Below are 13937 nucleotides of genomic sequence, written 5' to 3'. Positions count from 1 at the left end.
GCAGGTGAGCGACCGGCAGCGGGGACGGGGGCCGTCGGGTACCGGAGACCCTCGGAGCGGCGGCGGCGAGTCAGCCCCGCACCCCCCGCACCCGTTACCGGGGTGTGGGGGGGGAGACCCTCTGCCCCGGGGCTGGAGGGTAAAGCTTCCCCCGGGCTGCCGCTGCCCACACCCCCTGCCCGCCACCGGGGGTCGGGAGGGACCCCCCGGTCCCGCAAACCTCCCCCCCTCCCCCTCCAGCCCCAACCCTCCTCCATCAACCGCTGCCTTCCTAATTAACCTCCTTCATTAAGACGGACCCCGACCCGTGGGGGGACCTTGGCAGTGACCGTGGCGTTTCTCATAACCCACCCGGGGCGGGGGGAGCGTGGGTGGCTTGACCCCCCCGGGGCCAAGCATGGTGTAAATCCCTGCTGAGCCCGACACCCGCGGCAGCAGGGGGGGTGATCCCACAGCCAGACCCGCCCCCCCCCCCCCTTTTATGACCCACATCCACCAGTGGGTACTGCCATGGAAGCTGGGGAAAGGTGGGGGGGCTCTCAGGGAACCTCCTCGCCCGAGCTGGCTCCCCCCCGAAAAAGCTTTGTTTAAAACAAAGGCGCTGGCCGGCCGGCGCTGCTCGGGAACGCCGGGAAGGGCCGGGAGGTAACAACCGGATTCGTTTCGGCTCCGGCCCCACCTCGGCCCTGGCCAGGTCCGAGCCTTCCCGGTTTTCCCTGGGACACGGAACAGCGGGGTGGCAGCTCGGGGTGCACGGAGACCAGCCTTTCCCGGTGCCGAACCCACCAGCCTCAGGGTTTAGGGACCCCCCCTGCCCCTTGTATGGATAAACCAGGCACTGACACCCACACCGCGGCAGTGCGGGGGTGATTTATTGCTTGGGAGCCACGGATTTGGTGGCGAATCCGCCAGGAAGGACCCAACAGAGGTGCTCCGGGAAGGTGCCGTATCCCAGCTCCCCGGCAGCGTGCGGGAGGGGGTCCCCGCTTCCAGCCCTTCCCGCAACAGTGTGGGGCCAGCCGCTCCCCCAGCCGCGGTGCAGGATATCTTGTTTCCCCCCTGCCTTTCCCGAGCAAACAGCACGGAGCAGTTGGGAAAAGCCGCCTTCACGTCCCCTGGGTGGGGGGGCTGCAGCATGGCCGGCGCTGTGGGAGCGGCTGCCAGCCCGGGGCAGGGGGGGTGACAAGTCCTGCCCGCCGAGGATGTTTCTGGGGAGTTTTCCAGCACAGCTCACGCTGGGCCAACACCTGAGAGAGAAGAGAGGAGGAGGAGGAGGAGGGTAACATGGCCAGCGGATGTGGCAGGAGCCCCTCGACCCAGCAGCGCCGTGGCAGCCCCCCCAGACAGCCCTGTAGTGAGCGGAAGGAAGACCCCGACCCCCCAAAGCTGGCGCCTTCGTCCCCAGCTCCCTCTCCTCTGCCGGAGAGCCCCATGCCAGCCGGCGGCGCCGAGACGGAGCCCCTGCCACCCCCGGGACAAGGGGGACACAAGGCACAAGCGGGTCAAACCGCTGGAGACCCCCCCACAAAGGCATCATCATCCTCCTCCTCCGCAGGCCCTGCTGCACACCCAGCCCCGTGATGGCCCCGCGTGGGTAAAGCCGTGTCCCCCCTGCTCTCGGGGACCACGTCACCGGCAGCGCCGTGGGCAGCTGACCTCACCTTTGTCCCGGCCCGGGCGGCGCGGGTCCCCCCCGCCGGCGCCGCTGCCGGCCCTGCCTCCCACTGCTGACCTTTGCGGCGGGCACATCCGTCCACCACATCCCGGGGCCGCACCAGAGCCCTGGGCCTCTGGCAAGCGGAGGAGGGAGAGGAGCGGAGCCGCTGGATGCCCCGAGTGCCGAGGCAGACCCAGAAAACCCTGGCACTGCGGAGGGTTTGAGCCCCCAAACCGCCTGCAGCCCCTCCGAGCCATGGGCTGGGCAGGCAGGGGACTGTCCCGGCTCCTCGGGGACACCCCTGGGGCGCAGGCAGGGGATGTCTTGGGGCACGGAGCAGACACTCGGCCCAGCGGCGGGCGCCTGTCCCCTCCTGCGGAGCCCAGCTGTGGCCGTCTGTCTCCCCGCGCCACTGCCTGGGCGAGGGCACCACGCCATGTGCTCAGGATGCCGTGCTGGGAAGGAAACCATGGCTCTCCAGGGAACGGGCAGCCGCCGGCGCCAGGAGACGGCCCTGAGTCCACCGGGCACCCAGGGATGGCTGGGAAGGCGACAGGAACGAGAGTCTGCAACCTCAGGGTCTGTGACAGAGCCCCCCAAGGGCTGCCAGCCTCCTGCCCCCGGCCAGTCTCCAGCCCTGTCCCCCGGTGCCTCGTCAGCGCTGGCTCAGGGCGGCCAGGGGAAGAGGGAGGGGTGCGCGTGGCTTTGGCCACCGCTGAGGTGTGTGTGTCACGACCGCAGCCAGCTGCGTCCTATCCACAGCCCCATAAAACGCCGAGCCCCGAGGCCAGAGCCCCTCCTGGGGACGCCGGCTCCAGAGGAGCCCGGCTGCTGTTCAAGAGCTGGAACGGACGCTCGCACACAATCCCGTCCTCCTCCTCCTCCTGGGAGGAAGAGGCCGGTAGCCAGTGCTCACCCCAGGGGCAGAGGGAGGCAGATCCAGCCGACCCCGGGGGGCTGGACCCCGAGCCCAGGCCAAGGCAGGGCTGGGAGCTCGGGGGGCTCCCAGCCCAGCCGTACACACGTGGCTTGGCCCGCAGAGCGGCCCCCGCAAAGGTCGAAAGTTTGCGTACCTGGAGGGGATGTGCTGCCAAGGGGCGTCAGGTCCGAAATCCCAGATGTGGGGCATTCGGGAAGGAGCTGAGTACCAGCGGCGCACCTGAGACGGAAGAGAGGAGGAGGAGGAGAGGCTGCGGCTGCATGCTGGAGATCGGCAGCCGTGGGAGAGGGGTTCCGCATCCCCCCCCCCCCCCCCTTCCCTGTCTCCCCCCTCGGGTGCCAGCCCCGCTCTGCAGGCTGTGTGCTGGGGGCCCCTCGGCTCGGGCTCCGCAGCCACCGAGCCCAGGAGGAGGGACTTGGGCAGCCGCGGGCGGGAGCCGGCTGAAGGACCCCGCTGCGAGCGCGAGTCGAGTTCCTCGCAGCCAGATCCTCTGGCCTCCCTCGAGGCCCCAACCTGAGAGCCACTCGCTCCGGGCCGGCTGCCTGTGTGTGAGAAAAGCGATTTACTGAGCTCTCCCCTCACGCAGCCTCCGTCTTACCCTCTTTACTGCTTTCATACTGTCTCCCCCACTCAGACACGGCGCCGGCCTTCAAGAGACGAGCTTCCCGCTTGCAACCACGGCACGGCCTGCAGGATGGAGAGACTGCTAAACCGCTGCCAACCCAGCCACAGCGTCCCCGCTCCCCCATGTGCCCTGAGAGGGACCCCAAAACACCGGGCTCCCTCACGTGGGCAGCTGCCCGGCTCCAGGGAGCTGCGGAGCCCCAGCAGGGTGGGCACCAGGGAGCCACCGTGCCCCTGGAGGGCGGGCAGGGGCTTCGTGGAAGGGGCTGAGCTGAAGCGGGGGGCGAGCCTGAGGGAGGGCAGCCTTACCCTCGGAGGAGCTGGGCGCAAGGGGACGCTCGCTAGGGAGAAGGGGGTGGCTGGAGCCCCAGCAGGAGCCTCGGAGGGGCAGGGGAGCGGGCAGAGGGGGCCAGGCCGGGTGCTGTGGAGAGCTAGGGCTGCCGAAGGCATCACAGGCCCCTCAGAGAGGGCCGGGGACCCCGGGGGAGGGCTGGGGCCTGACACAGACCCCGGGGGAAGGACCCGGGGGCAGACGGGGCCCACGGGGCCCCGCCGAGGGCCTGGAAACGGGCCGAGGTGGGTGCCGGGGCCGGGCCGAGGAGCTGGGCCGGGCCCGGGGAGCCATATTGAGGGGCGCCGACCGGCCGCTCCGCCGTCGAAGCCCCATTGGCTGAGCGGCAAGTCACTCCAAGCGCCTGCGCCCCGCCGCCCAATAGCGAGCCGCGGGGGGGGGCGGGCCTACCCGCGCGCGCGCGCGCGCCTCCGAGCGGCGGGGGCCGCCCCCTCCCCGCGTCACGTGAGGCGAGAACGTCCGTCAGGCGGCCGCGCCGACCAATCGACCGGCGGCGGGGGCGGGACGGGGGCCAGGTGCCGTACAATGGGAAGGCGGCGGGGGCGGGACCAGGGCCGGCTGCCGTCCAATGGGGGGGCGGCGGGCGCGGGGCGGGCGCGGGAACGGGGAAGGTGGTGGCGCCGCGCGGCGTTGAAGTGGACGGAACCACCGGGGGCTGGAGCGGGGAGGGGGGGGGGGGGCGGGACCATTCCGGGGGGTGCTCGGGGGCGGGGGGCACCGGCGAGGCGCGGCGGGGCGGGGGGGGGGGGGTCGAGGCCGCGGCTTCCGGGTGGGGGCGGAGTCTATGGAATAAGGGGGCGTGGTCTCGGCTCGGGGGGCGTGGCCAGGGGCGGGAAGGCGCGGAGTCCCCACGTGTTCGGTGCCCGGCGCCATGAAGTGCATCGTGGCCGGTGGTAACGTCAAAGGTGAGCGGGGCTGGGGGGGGACACACACGGGGGGTTGGGGGGAGCCCCAAGGAGTGTGGGGGGGTGCCCTTCCTCATCCCCCCCTCTCTGGTAGGCCGGGGGGGCCCTGTCTCACCCCTCTTCCTCCTCACCCCCCCCCCAGTCTTTGGCCGCGCCGTGCACTCCCTGTCCCGCATCGGGGACGAGCTGTACCTGGAGCCCACCGAGAGCGGGGTATGGGGACACCGGGGGGGGGGGGGGGGGAGGGCTGGCTGGGAGCTGGGGGGCTGCCTGTGCCCCCTTACATTCCCGCTGGGGGGGGTGGCAGGCGATGCCAGCTCCCCCTGTGTGTGTGTCCCCCTCCAAGCTGTCCCTGCGGGCCGTCAACTCGTCGCGCTCGGCCTTCGCCTCCTTCCTCTTCGCGCCCCTCTTCTTCCAGCGGTACGAGGCGGGCAGCACCCAAGCCGACACAGAGCTCTTCCGATGCAAAGTCCTCATGAAGGTGCGGGATCCGGGATCCCCCCCTAAAGCTCCCCATTGCTCCAGGGCAGGGGGGGACAGGCAGGGTGACCCGTCCCCACATTCGTGTCCCCTCCCTGCAGTCCTTCCTGGGCGTCTTCCGCTCACTGCCCTCGCTGGAGAAGACGGTGGGGAAGTGCCTCATCCTGCTCAAACCCCAGGCCAGCCGCCTGGTCGTGCAGCTGCACTGCAAGTACGGTGAGTGCCGGTGGGGACGCGGGTTGGGGACACACGGTGGCACTGCTACCTTGTCCTGCTGAGCCGGTGCCCTCCCTGCCAGGCGTCACCAAGACCCACAACCTGGCCTTCCAGGAGTGCGAGCGGCTGCAGGCCGTCTTCAACACCCAGCGCTGCGCCAGCAGCCTCCGCGCCCCGGCACGGTGAGCAGGACCGGCAGCGGCACGGGGTCGGGGGGGACACACTGGGCGAGGGGGGTGGACAGCAGCAGCAGGTAAAGGTGACAAAGGGGACGTGGGTGGCACTGGTGTGGGCCGGGGGGGGCACAAAGGGGACACTGGGGTGGCACCGGGATGGGCAGGGGGGCTGCAGAAAGGGATGAGGGACCCTGGCTGGCCCTGCGGGGTTTGGGGGGCTCAGCCCCAGATGTGTGTGTCGCCCCCCCCCCCCCCCCCCCCCCCACCCCGGCCATGTCCCCACAGGGTGCTGGCGGAGGCCGTGGTCCACTTCCCCCCGACGCTGGCTGAGGTGACGCTTGGGGCTGGCCCCGGGGGCAAGATCAGCCTCCGAAACTACGTGGAAGACAAGGCGGGTGAGCCCTGCGGGGTAGGGGGTGCCCCTTCCCCGGCCTTGGGGTGCCGCCACGGCCCCCTGACCCACCTCCTTCCGCCCCCCTGTTCCTGACCAGAGCGGAGCAAGGTGATGGTGACAGAGCTGAGTCTGGCTGAGGATGAGTTCCAGACGGTGGCTGTGGCCCCGGGCTCCTGTATCACCTTCTGCCTCAAGGAATTTCGGGTGAGTCCCTGCCGGGCCCACCCCCCCCCCCGCCACAACACCAGGTCCCCCTTCAGCCCCTCCTCAACCTCCTCTTTGTCCCCCAGGGGCTGCTGGCCTTCGCCGAGGCCTCCAATCTACCCCTCACCATCCACTACGACGTGCCCGGCAGGTAGGAGCAGGCACCCTGATCCTCCCCCCACCCGGAGCCACCCCTGTGCCCCCCCTTCAGGCCCTCTGTGCCCCCAGGCCGGTCATCTTCACCCTGGACGATGCCGTGCTGGAGGTCCACCTGGTGCTGGCCACCCTCTCGGACACGGAAAGCAACTCGCAGCCCCCCACGGCCAACGGGTAAGCGGGGCTTGCGTCGCCCTTGGGGAGGGTGCCAGTCCCAGTTTAGCCCTCTAGCTGCCATCAGTAGGATCCAGAGTGAACGGTCCCCACTCTGCCCCTGCTTCCTTGCTCTCTCCCCAACAGCGTATCCCACCTGCCCGCCCCATCAGACGACTTCCCCGATGACCTCGAGTCCTACATGATTGCCATGGAAACCAGCGCCTACGAGGAGGGCTCGGGGGTGCCCCCCAGCCCCACCTTCCCCCTGCGCACCCCACGTCCTGCTGAAAGTGGCCCCGAGGAGGAGGAGGAGGAAGAGGAGGAGGAAGGAGCTGTGCCGGGAACCCCCCCTCACAAGAAGGTCTGGGATGGACACAGGGGTGCCTGGGGGCAGGGGGATGGGCACAGCTCCCTCCTGACCCCCCACCTCTCCCCACAGTTTCGTTCCCTGTTTTTTGGCTCGGTGTTGACACCGGGGGAACCCGGCCTGGCCCCCACCCAGGAGGTGCTGGCAGAGGACAGCGATGGCGAATACTAAGAGCCCCGAGGCCGCGGAGCTGCTGGCACCCCACCCCTGTGTGACCGGGATGGGCGCCCCCCCAACCCACCACCAGCCCCCAAACGCAAGCAGCCCCCCAAGACCCATTACAAGTTTATTCCCAAAAAATCTTCCTGCCTCCCCCCTCCACTGCCATCCCAGGGCTGGGCTCTGGGCTCCCCCCTCGCCCCGCCGGTCCCTGCCCTGGGGCTGGATTTGGTTTGGTGGAGCGTGGCAGGGGGGGCAGGATCTTACAAATAAAAAACCAGTCGAAAGAAAAGCGACCTGATGGTGAGGGCAAGGGGCCGGGCCCTGGCCGGGGGGGTGTAGCTTGCAGCTCATTTCTTGGCTTTGGCAGAGTTGCGGGGAGGGGTGACGGGGCGTCCCGCGGGGTTCAGCCCGCTGAACTGCCCGTATTTGCCCTTGTTCTTGTCGGCCGGCTTCAAAATCTGGCAGGGGGGGGAGAGAAAGGGGTGAGCCCCTCCTGCCCCAGCTCCGTTCCCACTTTGAGGGCAAAGACACCCACCCCCCCAAATCCACAGGCACCAGGGGCCCCCTCCGCTCTCCCTCCTGCCCCCGACAGCCCTGCATGTACCAGCCCCACCTCCCTGCAGGAATTGGGGCCCTCCCGCAGCCCCCCCCATCCGCCTGTGGTGACCCCCAGGGCTGCCCCCTCGCCCAGCCGGCAGCGCCCCCAACCCACCTGAAATGAACACATGAGCGTTTCGTCCACGCTCATCATGGCGCCCGCGTTGTCGAACTCCCCGCAGTAGTTGGGCGCCGAGAAGAGGGTGACGAGCTGGCGCTTGGCGAAGAACTCGTAGCCGTCCTCCACCACCTGGCACGGGCATCAGAGACGGCGTTAAGCCGGGCACCCCCGGGGCGAATACCCAACCCTGGGGCAAACACCCCCTGGGGCAAATATACCCATCCCTGTGGCGAGTACTCACTCACCGGGGCAAATATACCCACCCCTGGGGCAAATATGCCCACTCCTGGGGCGAATACCCCCAGGGGTCCTGCCAACACGGTTGCAACAAGCACCCAAAATACCCCCAAGGTCAAACATTCCCCTCTGGGGGTAAATACCTTGCCGGGAACCCCACCTGGTAGCCCCAAGAGCAAATACTGCCCTCGAGGGGCAAATACTAGAGGTGGAAACCTCACCCCCGTACTCAATATCCACCGAGGACTCAAATGCCCCCCCGGGGGTACCTGGTGCGCCCGGCAGATGAGGTCCAGGTCGTGCTTGTGCAGGAACTTCGCCACCACCTCCGCCCCGAAGGTGAAGGAGACGCCGCGGTCGTTCTCGCCCCAGCCCTGCACGTCCTTGTCGGGGTCGGACCAGAGCAGGTCGCAGAGCAGGCCCTGATCCGGCACGTCCGTGGGGCGCATGATCCGCCGGATCTGCTCCATCGACTGCAGGTCGGGAGACAGCCCTGCGGGAAGAGGGGGGCCACGTCAGGCTCTGCCTCTTCGGCAACAGCCCTTGTCCCCTCGGGACACCCCCAACGCATTGTCACAGAGCTCCCGTGTCCCCTTCCAGCCCCCAGTGGCAGGGCTGTGCCCACCTCCGTGGCAGCAGAAGATCTTCTCGTCCACGATAGCGGCGATGGGCAAACAGTTGAAACAGTCGGTGAACGTCTTCCAGAGCTTGATGTTGTATCGCCGCTTGCCTGCAAGGCAGTAGGTGTGGGTGCCTTTCTTTGGGGGTACAGGGGCGCGTGGGGCTCCCCATGAGCAGCCCCCGCGTGGGGTCGTGCCCCCCAGAGGCCCACCGGCCCCGGCAGAGCTCCGGCTGCATGGGGGCAATGCCAGGGGGTGGCACTGCGTCACCCAGGGGGTGTCCTCGGGGTGCACGCGCGTAGAGGTGGCTGGCAGGAGGGGCACAGGGGCAGGCAGGAGGACACCTCCCCCCCAGTGTCACAACAGCTGTGGATGGGGCCGGTGCAGGACAGCACGGGGACAGCAGAGGGGTTGCGGGGGGGGCACAGCCGCAGCACTCACACTCGTCGTAGAAGCCATAGATGCGGTTGATGCTGGCGCACTCGTGGTTGCCGCGCAGCAGGAAGAAGTTCTCGGGGTACTTGATCTTGTAGGCGAGCAGCAGGCAGATGGTCTCCAGCGACTGCTTGCCCCGGTCTACGTAGTCGCCCAGGAACAGGTAGTTGCTCTCGGGGGGGAAGCCCCCGTACTCAAAAAGCCTCAGCAAGTCGTAGTACTGCCCGTGGATGTCACCTGGAGGGGGGACACACAGGGTGTGCGTGGGACCCCAGCTTCCCACAGCCCCCCCACACCACCCCACAGCGGGTCCCAGTGCTGCTCATCCATGTCCCTGGGGAAGCACAGGGCTGTGCTGGGACGCCCCAGTTGGCCCCGGGGGCTCGCCCAGCCCGTGCCCAGGGTGCCCGGCCGGTGTGGCAGCCGTCCAGCCCTCACCGCAGATCTTGAGGGGTGCCTCCAGCTCCAGCAGGATGGGCTGGCTGAGGAAGATCTCCCGCGATTTGAGGCAGAGCCCTCGGATCTCGTTCTCCGTCAGCTGCACGTTCTTCCCCGGCCGCGATCCTTGCACTGGTCCCAGCAGAGAGACGGGCGTCAGGGACCCCCCACGGGCCGGCACCAAGGGACAGGCATCGGGGCCGTGGCGCAAGCCGTGCCCACAGACCAGCAGGAGCCATGGGCACGAGGAATTCGGGTGTCCCCCCCCCACCCCAACACCCAGAGAGGGTCTTGCCCTGCCCCAGGGTGGGTGGGCATGGACTGCCCCCCGCCCCAGGGCACCCCTCTCCTGCCAGAGCTGGGGGTTGTGGGGGCCCCCCAACCCCTGGGGCCTGCAAACCCAGATCCTCCCCCCACCCCGGTGCCTGCCAACCTGGCACCCCCGCACCCCACCCTATCCCAAATCCAGCAGCTCCTTTGCCAGCCCCTCCCTGAGCCCCCCAAACCCCCACAGGCCCCAACACCCCCCCACTCAAACTTCCCTGCTGCCTCCCAGCCCCATCCCCTGCACAGTCCCCCAACATCCCCAACCTCTACCTGCCCCCCCTCAGTACCCACATTCTCCGGGCCCTCCCAGCCCCGAATACTCATCTCCAGGACCCCCCCAGGGGTACAGGCCATACTCCATGGGGACCCCACCCCAAGACATTGCCCGGCCCCCCCAAACCACCCCCACCGAGCCCAGGCTGGGGACACCCCCAAGGTCCACGCACTGCCCCGGCCTGATGGGGGGGGACACCTGGGGGTGGCCACTGGGAGTGGCGGGGGGAGAAAAGGCTCTTAGAGGGGACTGAGGCCGTTGTGGGGGGGTGTGAATGAGGCTGTTGGGGCGATCTGGAGGCCCTTAAGGGGGCCTGGGCCTGCTGGGGGGTCTGGAAGCTGTTAGGGGAGCCTGCAGACATCGCGGGGGGGGGCGCTGAGGCCCTTGGGGGGAGACTGGGGCCATTGCGGGGGGACAATGGGGCTGTTGGGGGACTTGGGGACATAGGTGAGGGGGACTGAGGCCCTTGGGGGAGGGAATGGGGCCATTGCTGGGGGGGCTGGAGGCTGTTAGGGGGGCTTGGGGACATTGAGTGTAGGGCTGAGGCCCTTGGGGAAGGGGGAACGGGGCTGCTGGGGGGGGCAGAGGCCATTAAAGGGGCCTGGGGCTATTGCCGGGGGGGGGCTGGAAGCTGTTAAGGGGACCTGGGGCCCTTGTGAGGGGAATGGGCCGTTGGGGAGGGACTAGGGCTGTTGCTGTTAAGGGGGCATGGGGACATTAAAGGGGGGCGCATGGGATTGTTGGAGGGGGGAACAGGGCTGTTGGGGGCCTCTAGAGACTATTAAGGGAGCCTGGGACCCCTGGGGGGGGGAATGGGGCTGGGGGTGGGCGTGCTGGGGGCTGTTAAAAGGTGCCTGGGGACATTGAGAGGGGGGTTGAGGCCCTTGGGGGGAGAATGGAGTCTTGGGGGGAGCAGTGGGGCTGTTGGGGGGTCTGGGACTCTTGGGGGGGGTGGAAATGGGGCTGCTGGGGAGTGGAATGGGGCTGTTCGGGGGTCTGGAGGCTGTTAAGGGGGCCTGAGGACATTGCGGGGGGGGGAATGGGGCTGTTGGGGGGATGCTGGGGGCTGTTAAAGGTGCCTGGGGACATTGAGAGGGGGGCTGAGGCCCTTGGGAAGAGAATGGGGCCTTTGGGGGGCAGTGGGGCTGTTGGGGGGTCTGGGACTCTTCGGGGGGGGTGGAAATGGGGCTGTTGGGCAGTGGAATGGGGCTGTTGGGGGGGTACTGGGGGCTGTTAAAGGTGCCTGGGGACATTGAGGGGGGCGCTGAGGCCCTCGAAGGGAGAATGGGACCTTTGGGGGGCAGTGGGGCTGTTGGGGGGTCTGGGACTCTTGGGGGGGGGTGGAAATGGGGCTGTTGGGCAGTGGAATGGGGCTGTTGGGGGGGTACTGGGGGCTGTTAAAGGTGCCTGGGGACATTGAGGGGGGGGCTGAGGCCCTCGGAGGGAGAATGGGACCTTTGGGGGGGCAGTGGGGCTGTTGGGGGGTCTGGAGGCTGTTAAAGGGGCCTGGGGCTCTCGAAGTGGGGGGGAAATGGGGCTGTTGGGGAGTGGAATGGGGCTGTTGGGGGGGTACTGGGGGCTGTTAAAGGTGCCTGGGGACATTGAGGGGGGGGCTGAGGCCCTCGGAGGGAGAATGGGACCTTTGGGGGGGCAGTGGGGCTGTTGGGGGGTCTGGAGGCTGTTAAGGGGGCCTGGGGCTCTCGAAGTGGGGGGGAAATGGGGCTGTTGGGGAGTGGAATGGGGCTGCTGGGAGGGGCTGGGGTCTGTTAAAGGAGTCTGGGGATACTGAGGGGGAAGCTGAGGCCCTTGTGGGGAGGATGGGGCCGTTGGGGGGGCAGTGGGGCTGTTGGGGGGTCTGGAGGCTGCTAAGACGGCCTGGGGACATGGCGGGGGGGGGCCGGAAATGGGGCCCTGGGGGGAAGAATAGGGCTGCTGGGGGGTCCCGGAGCCTTTGGGAACACCGAGGCCCTCACAGGGGGGCCCGATGCTGGAGGGGGGGCGCTGGAGGACCCTGAGGCCTACGGGGAGTCCCGAGACCTTGAAGGGGTGGGGGGGGGGGGGGGGGGGGAGGCGGCCCGTAGGCTGTTGGGGGCGGGGTGGGGGTCGTCCCGGGGGTGTTTCGGGGTGTCGGGGGCGGCGGGGGCCGCTCACCCTCCAGGAGGCGGCTGATGATGGAGTCGAGGTTGAGCTTCTCGGTGTCCGCCATGGCCGCCGGACGCTGCCGCCCCGCCCCGGCCCGGCCCGCCCGGCGGGAGCGGCTCAGCGGGGGCGGCGGGGCGGGGCGGGGCGGAGCAGCGCCCCCTGGCGGCCCGGAGGAATCGGCGCCGCCAGTCAGGGCTCCGGGGGGACAGGGACAGGGACAGGGACAGGGACAGGGGGACACGGTCCTTCCTGAGCACCCCGAGGCCGCCACTGAGGGCACAGGGACACCCCGACCGCGGAGTGGGGGCAGTACAGGCGTCCCCGACCTGTCACAGAGATATGGGGACACCCGTGGCACGGGGGACACCCCGGGCGGGGGGACACGGGGGGACACAGGGGACGCTGGGGACCCACGTCCTGGTCCTCTGGGCACAGGGGCAGCATGGGGACAAGGTTCGGGGGGAGACAGCTCAGGGGTGACCGGGAAGGTGGGGTCCCCGGGACTGGGCTGTGACAGGGAATGAGGTTAGGGGGACATGGGGGGACACGGGGACACAGGGGACTCACGTCCCCATCCTCGGGGCACAGGGACAGCATGGGGACAGGGTTCGGGGCGGGGGGAGCAGCTCAGGAGGGACCAGGGCAGGTGTGGTCCCCAAGACTGGGCTGTGACAGGGCATGGGGTTAAGGGGACACAGGGGCACGTGAGGGGACACGGGAGACATGGGTGGGACATAGGGGGACACAGGGGACCCACTTCCTGGTTCTCGGGGCACAGGCACAGCATGGGGACAGGGTTCGGGGGGAGACAGCTCAGGGGCGACCGGGAAGGTGGGATCCCCGGGACTGGGCTGTGACAGGGAGTGAGGTGAGGGGGACATGGGGGGACACGGGGACACGGGGACACGGGGACACAGGGGACTCACGTCCCCATCCTCGGGGCACAGGGACAGCATGGGGACAGGGTCCAGGGGGACAGCTCAGGGGTGACCGGTACGGTGGGGTCCGTGGGACTGGGCTGTGATGGGATGTGGGGTCATGGGGACACTGGGGGACATGGCAGGACAGGGAGGGACATGGGAGGACACGGGGGGACACAGGGAACCCATGTCCCCATCCTCAGGGCACAGGGACAGCATGGGGACAGGGATCGGGGGGGGGGGGGGGGGGAGCAGCCCAGGAGGGACCAGGGCAGATGGTGTCCCTGGGACTGGGCTGTGATGGGGTATGGGGTCAGGGGGACACAGGGGGACACGAGGGACATGGGGGACCCCTGGTACCCACATCCAGGTCCTCGGGGCACAGGGACAGCATGGGGACAGGGTCCGGGGGGGGGCGGCAGCCCAGGAGGGACTGGGGTAGGTGGGGTCCCCAGGATTGGGCTGTGATGGGTCATGGGGACATGGGGGGACACAGGGGGTACAAAGGGGACACAGGGGACCCACATCCCGGTTCTCGGGGCACAGGGACAGCATGGGGACAGGGTCTGGGGGGTGTAGCCCAGGTGTGGCCGGGGCAGATGGTGTCCCCAGGACTGGGCTGTGACGGGGAGTGGGGTGAGGGGGACACGTGGGGACACGGAGGGACGCTGTGCCTGCCTGTGCCTGCTGCGGGGCCGTGGGGCCGCCGTTGTGAGCGGCAACGGGCTGTTGCCGGGAGGCTGTTGCCACCCCCGTGTCCCCAGGGCCACCCCGAAGCCCGGGCTCCCGAGGGCACCCCGTGAATGGCTCCAGGGGGGGTTCGGGGGGGGGCTGAGCCTTGTTTGGGCCCCGACTTGCGCAGGGTGGCAGTGCCAGGCCTGGGAGGGAGGGAGGGAGGGGTGGGGGCGTCACACGTGTCCCACTGCGTCCCCCCCTGCCTGCAGCAGTCGTTGACAGTCCCCGAGGTGGGGACAGGTAAACAGGCAGCGGGGACAGACCATGGGTGGCACTGGCAATGCCACCACCCACGCCGTGCC

General features: G+C 69.2%; 2 protein-coding genes across 2 annotated transcripts; one reads left to right on the top strand and one right to left on the bottom strand.

The window, feature by feature from the left end:
- Positions 1–4347: 4347 nt before the first annotated feature.
- RAD9A (RAD9 checkpoint clamp component A) lies at positions 4348–6906 on the top strand. The gene is made up of 11 exons (XM_054201057.1): positions 4348–4478; positions 4621–4691; positions 4825–4959; positions 5060–5174; positions 5257–5356; positions 5636–5745; positions 5842–5948; positions 6035–6099; positions 6177–6278; positions 6405–6621; positions 6700–6906. Exons 1-11 carry the CDS (start codon positions 4445–4447, stop codon positions 6796–6798), a joined length of 1155 nt encoding a protein of 384 aa, XP_054057032.1. The 5' UTR covers positions 4348–4444; the 3' UTR covers positions 6799–6906.
- On the bottom strand, positions 6901–12106 carry PPP1CA (protein phosphatase 1 catalytic subunit alpha). Its single transcript, XM_054201058.1, has 7 exons — positions 11990–12106; positions 9238–9369; positions 8806–9036; positions 8370–8474; positions 8014–8237; positions 7502–7636; positions 6901–7247 (listed from the first exon to the last, which is right to left on the bottom strand). The coding sequence occupies exons 1-7, from the start codon at positions 12042–12044 to the stop codon at positions 7137–7139; spliced, it is 993 nt and encodes a 330-aa protein (XP_054057033.1). The 5' UTR covers positions 12045–12106; the 3' UTR covers positions 6901–7136.
- Between the last annotated feature and the right edge of the window lie 1831 nt (positions 12107–13937).

This window comes from Rissa tridactyla, chromosome 4 (assembly GCF_028500815.1).
Source record: "Rissa tridactyla isolate bRisTri1 chromosome 4, bRisTri1.patW.cur.20221130, whole genome shotgun sequence".
Lineage (NCBI taxonomy): Eukaryota > Metazoa > Chordata > Aves > Charadriiformes > Laridae > Rissa > Rissa tridactyla.
This window is presented reverse-complemented; position numbering and strand designations above follow the sequence as displayed.

Bases quoted from the DNA above. Each gene is read 5' to 3' on its own strand.
- RAD9A (XM_054201057.1), top strand. From the start codon at position 4,445: ATGAAGTGCATCGTGGCCGGTGGTAACGTCAAAG. The intron at 4,479-4,620 runs GTGAGCGGGGCT...CCCCCCCCCCAG, and splicing joins GGCCGGTGGTAACGTCAAAG to TCTTTGGCCGCGCCGTGCAC. The intron at 5,949-6,034 runs GTGAGTCCCTGC...TTTGTCCCCCAG, and splicing joins TCTGCCTCAAGGAATTTCGG to GGGCTGCTGGCCTTCGCCGA.
- PPP1CA (XM_054201058.1), bottom strand. From the start codon at position 12,044: ATGGCGGACACCGAGAAGCTCAACCTCGACTCCATCATCAGCCGCCTC. The intron at 8,475-8,805 runs GTGAGTGCTGCG...ACTGCCTTGCAG, and splicing joins CTATGGCTTCTACGACGAGT to GCAAGCGGCGATACAACATC. The intron at 8,238-8,369 runs GTGGGCACAGCC...CTCTTCCCGCAG, and splicing joins GATCTTCTGCTGCCACGGAG to GGCTGTCTCCCGACCTGCAG.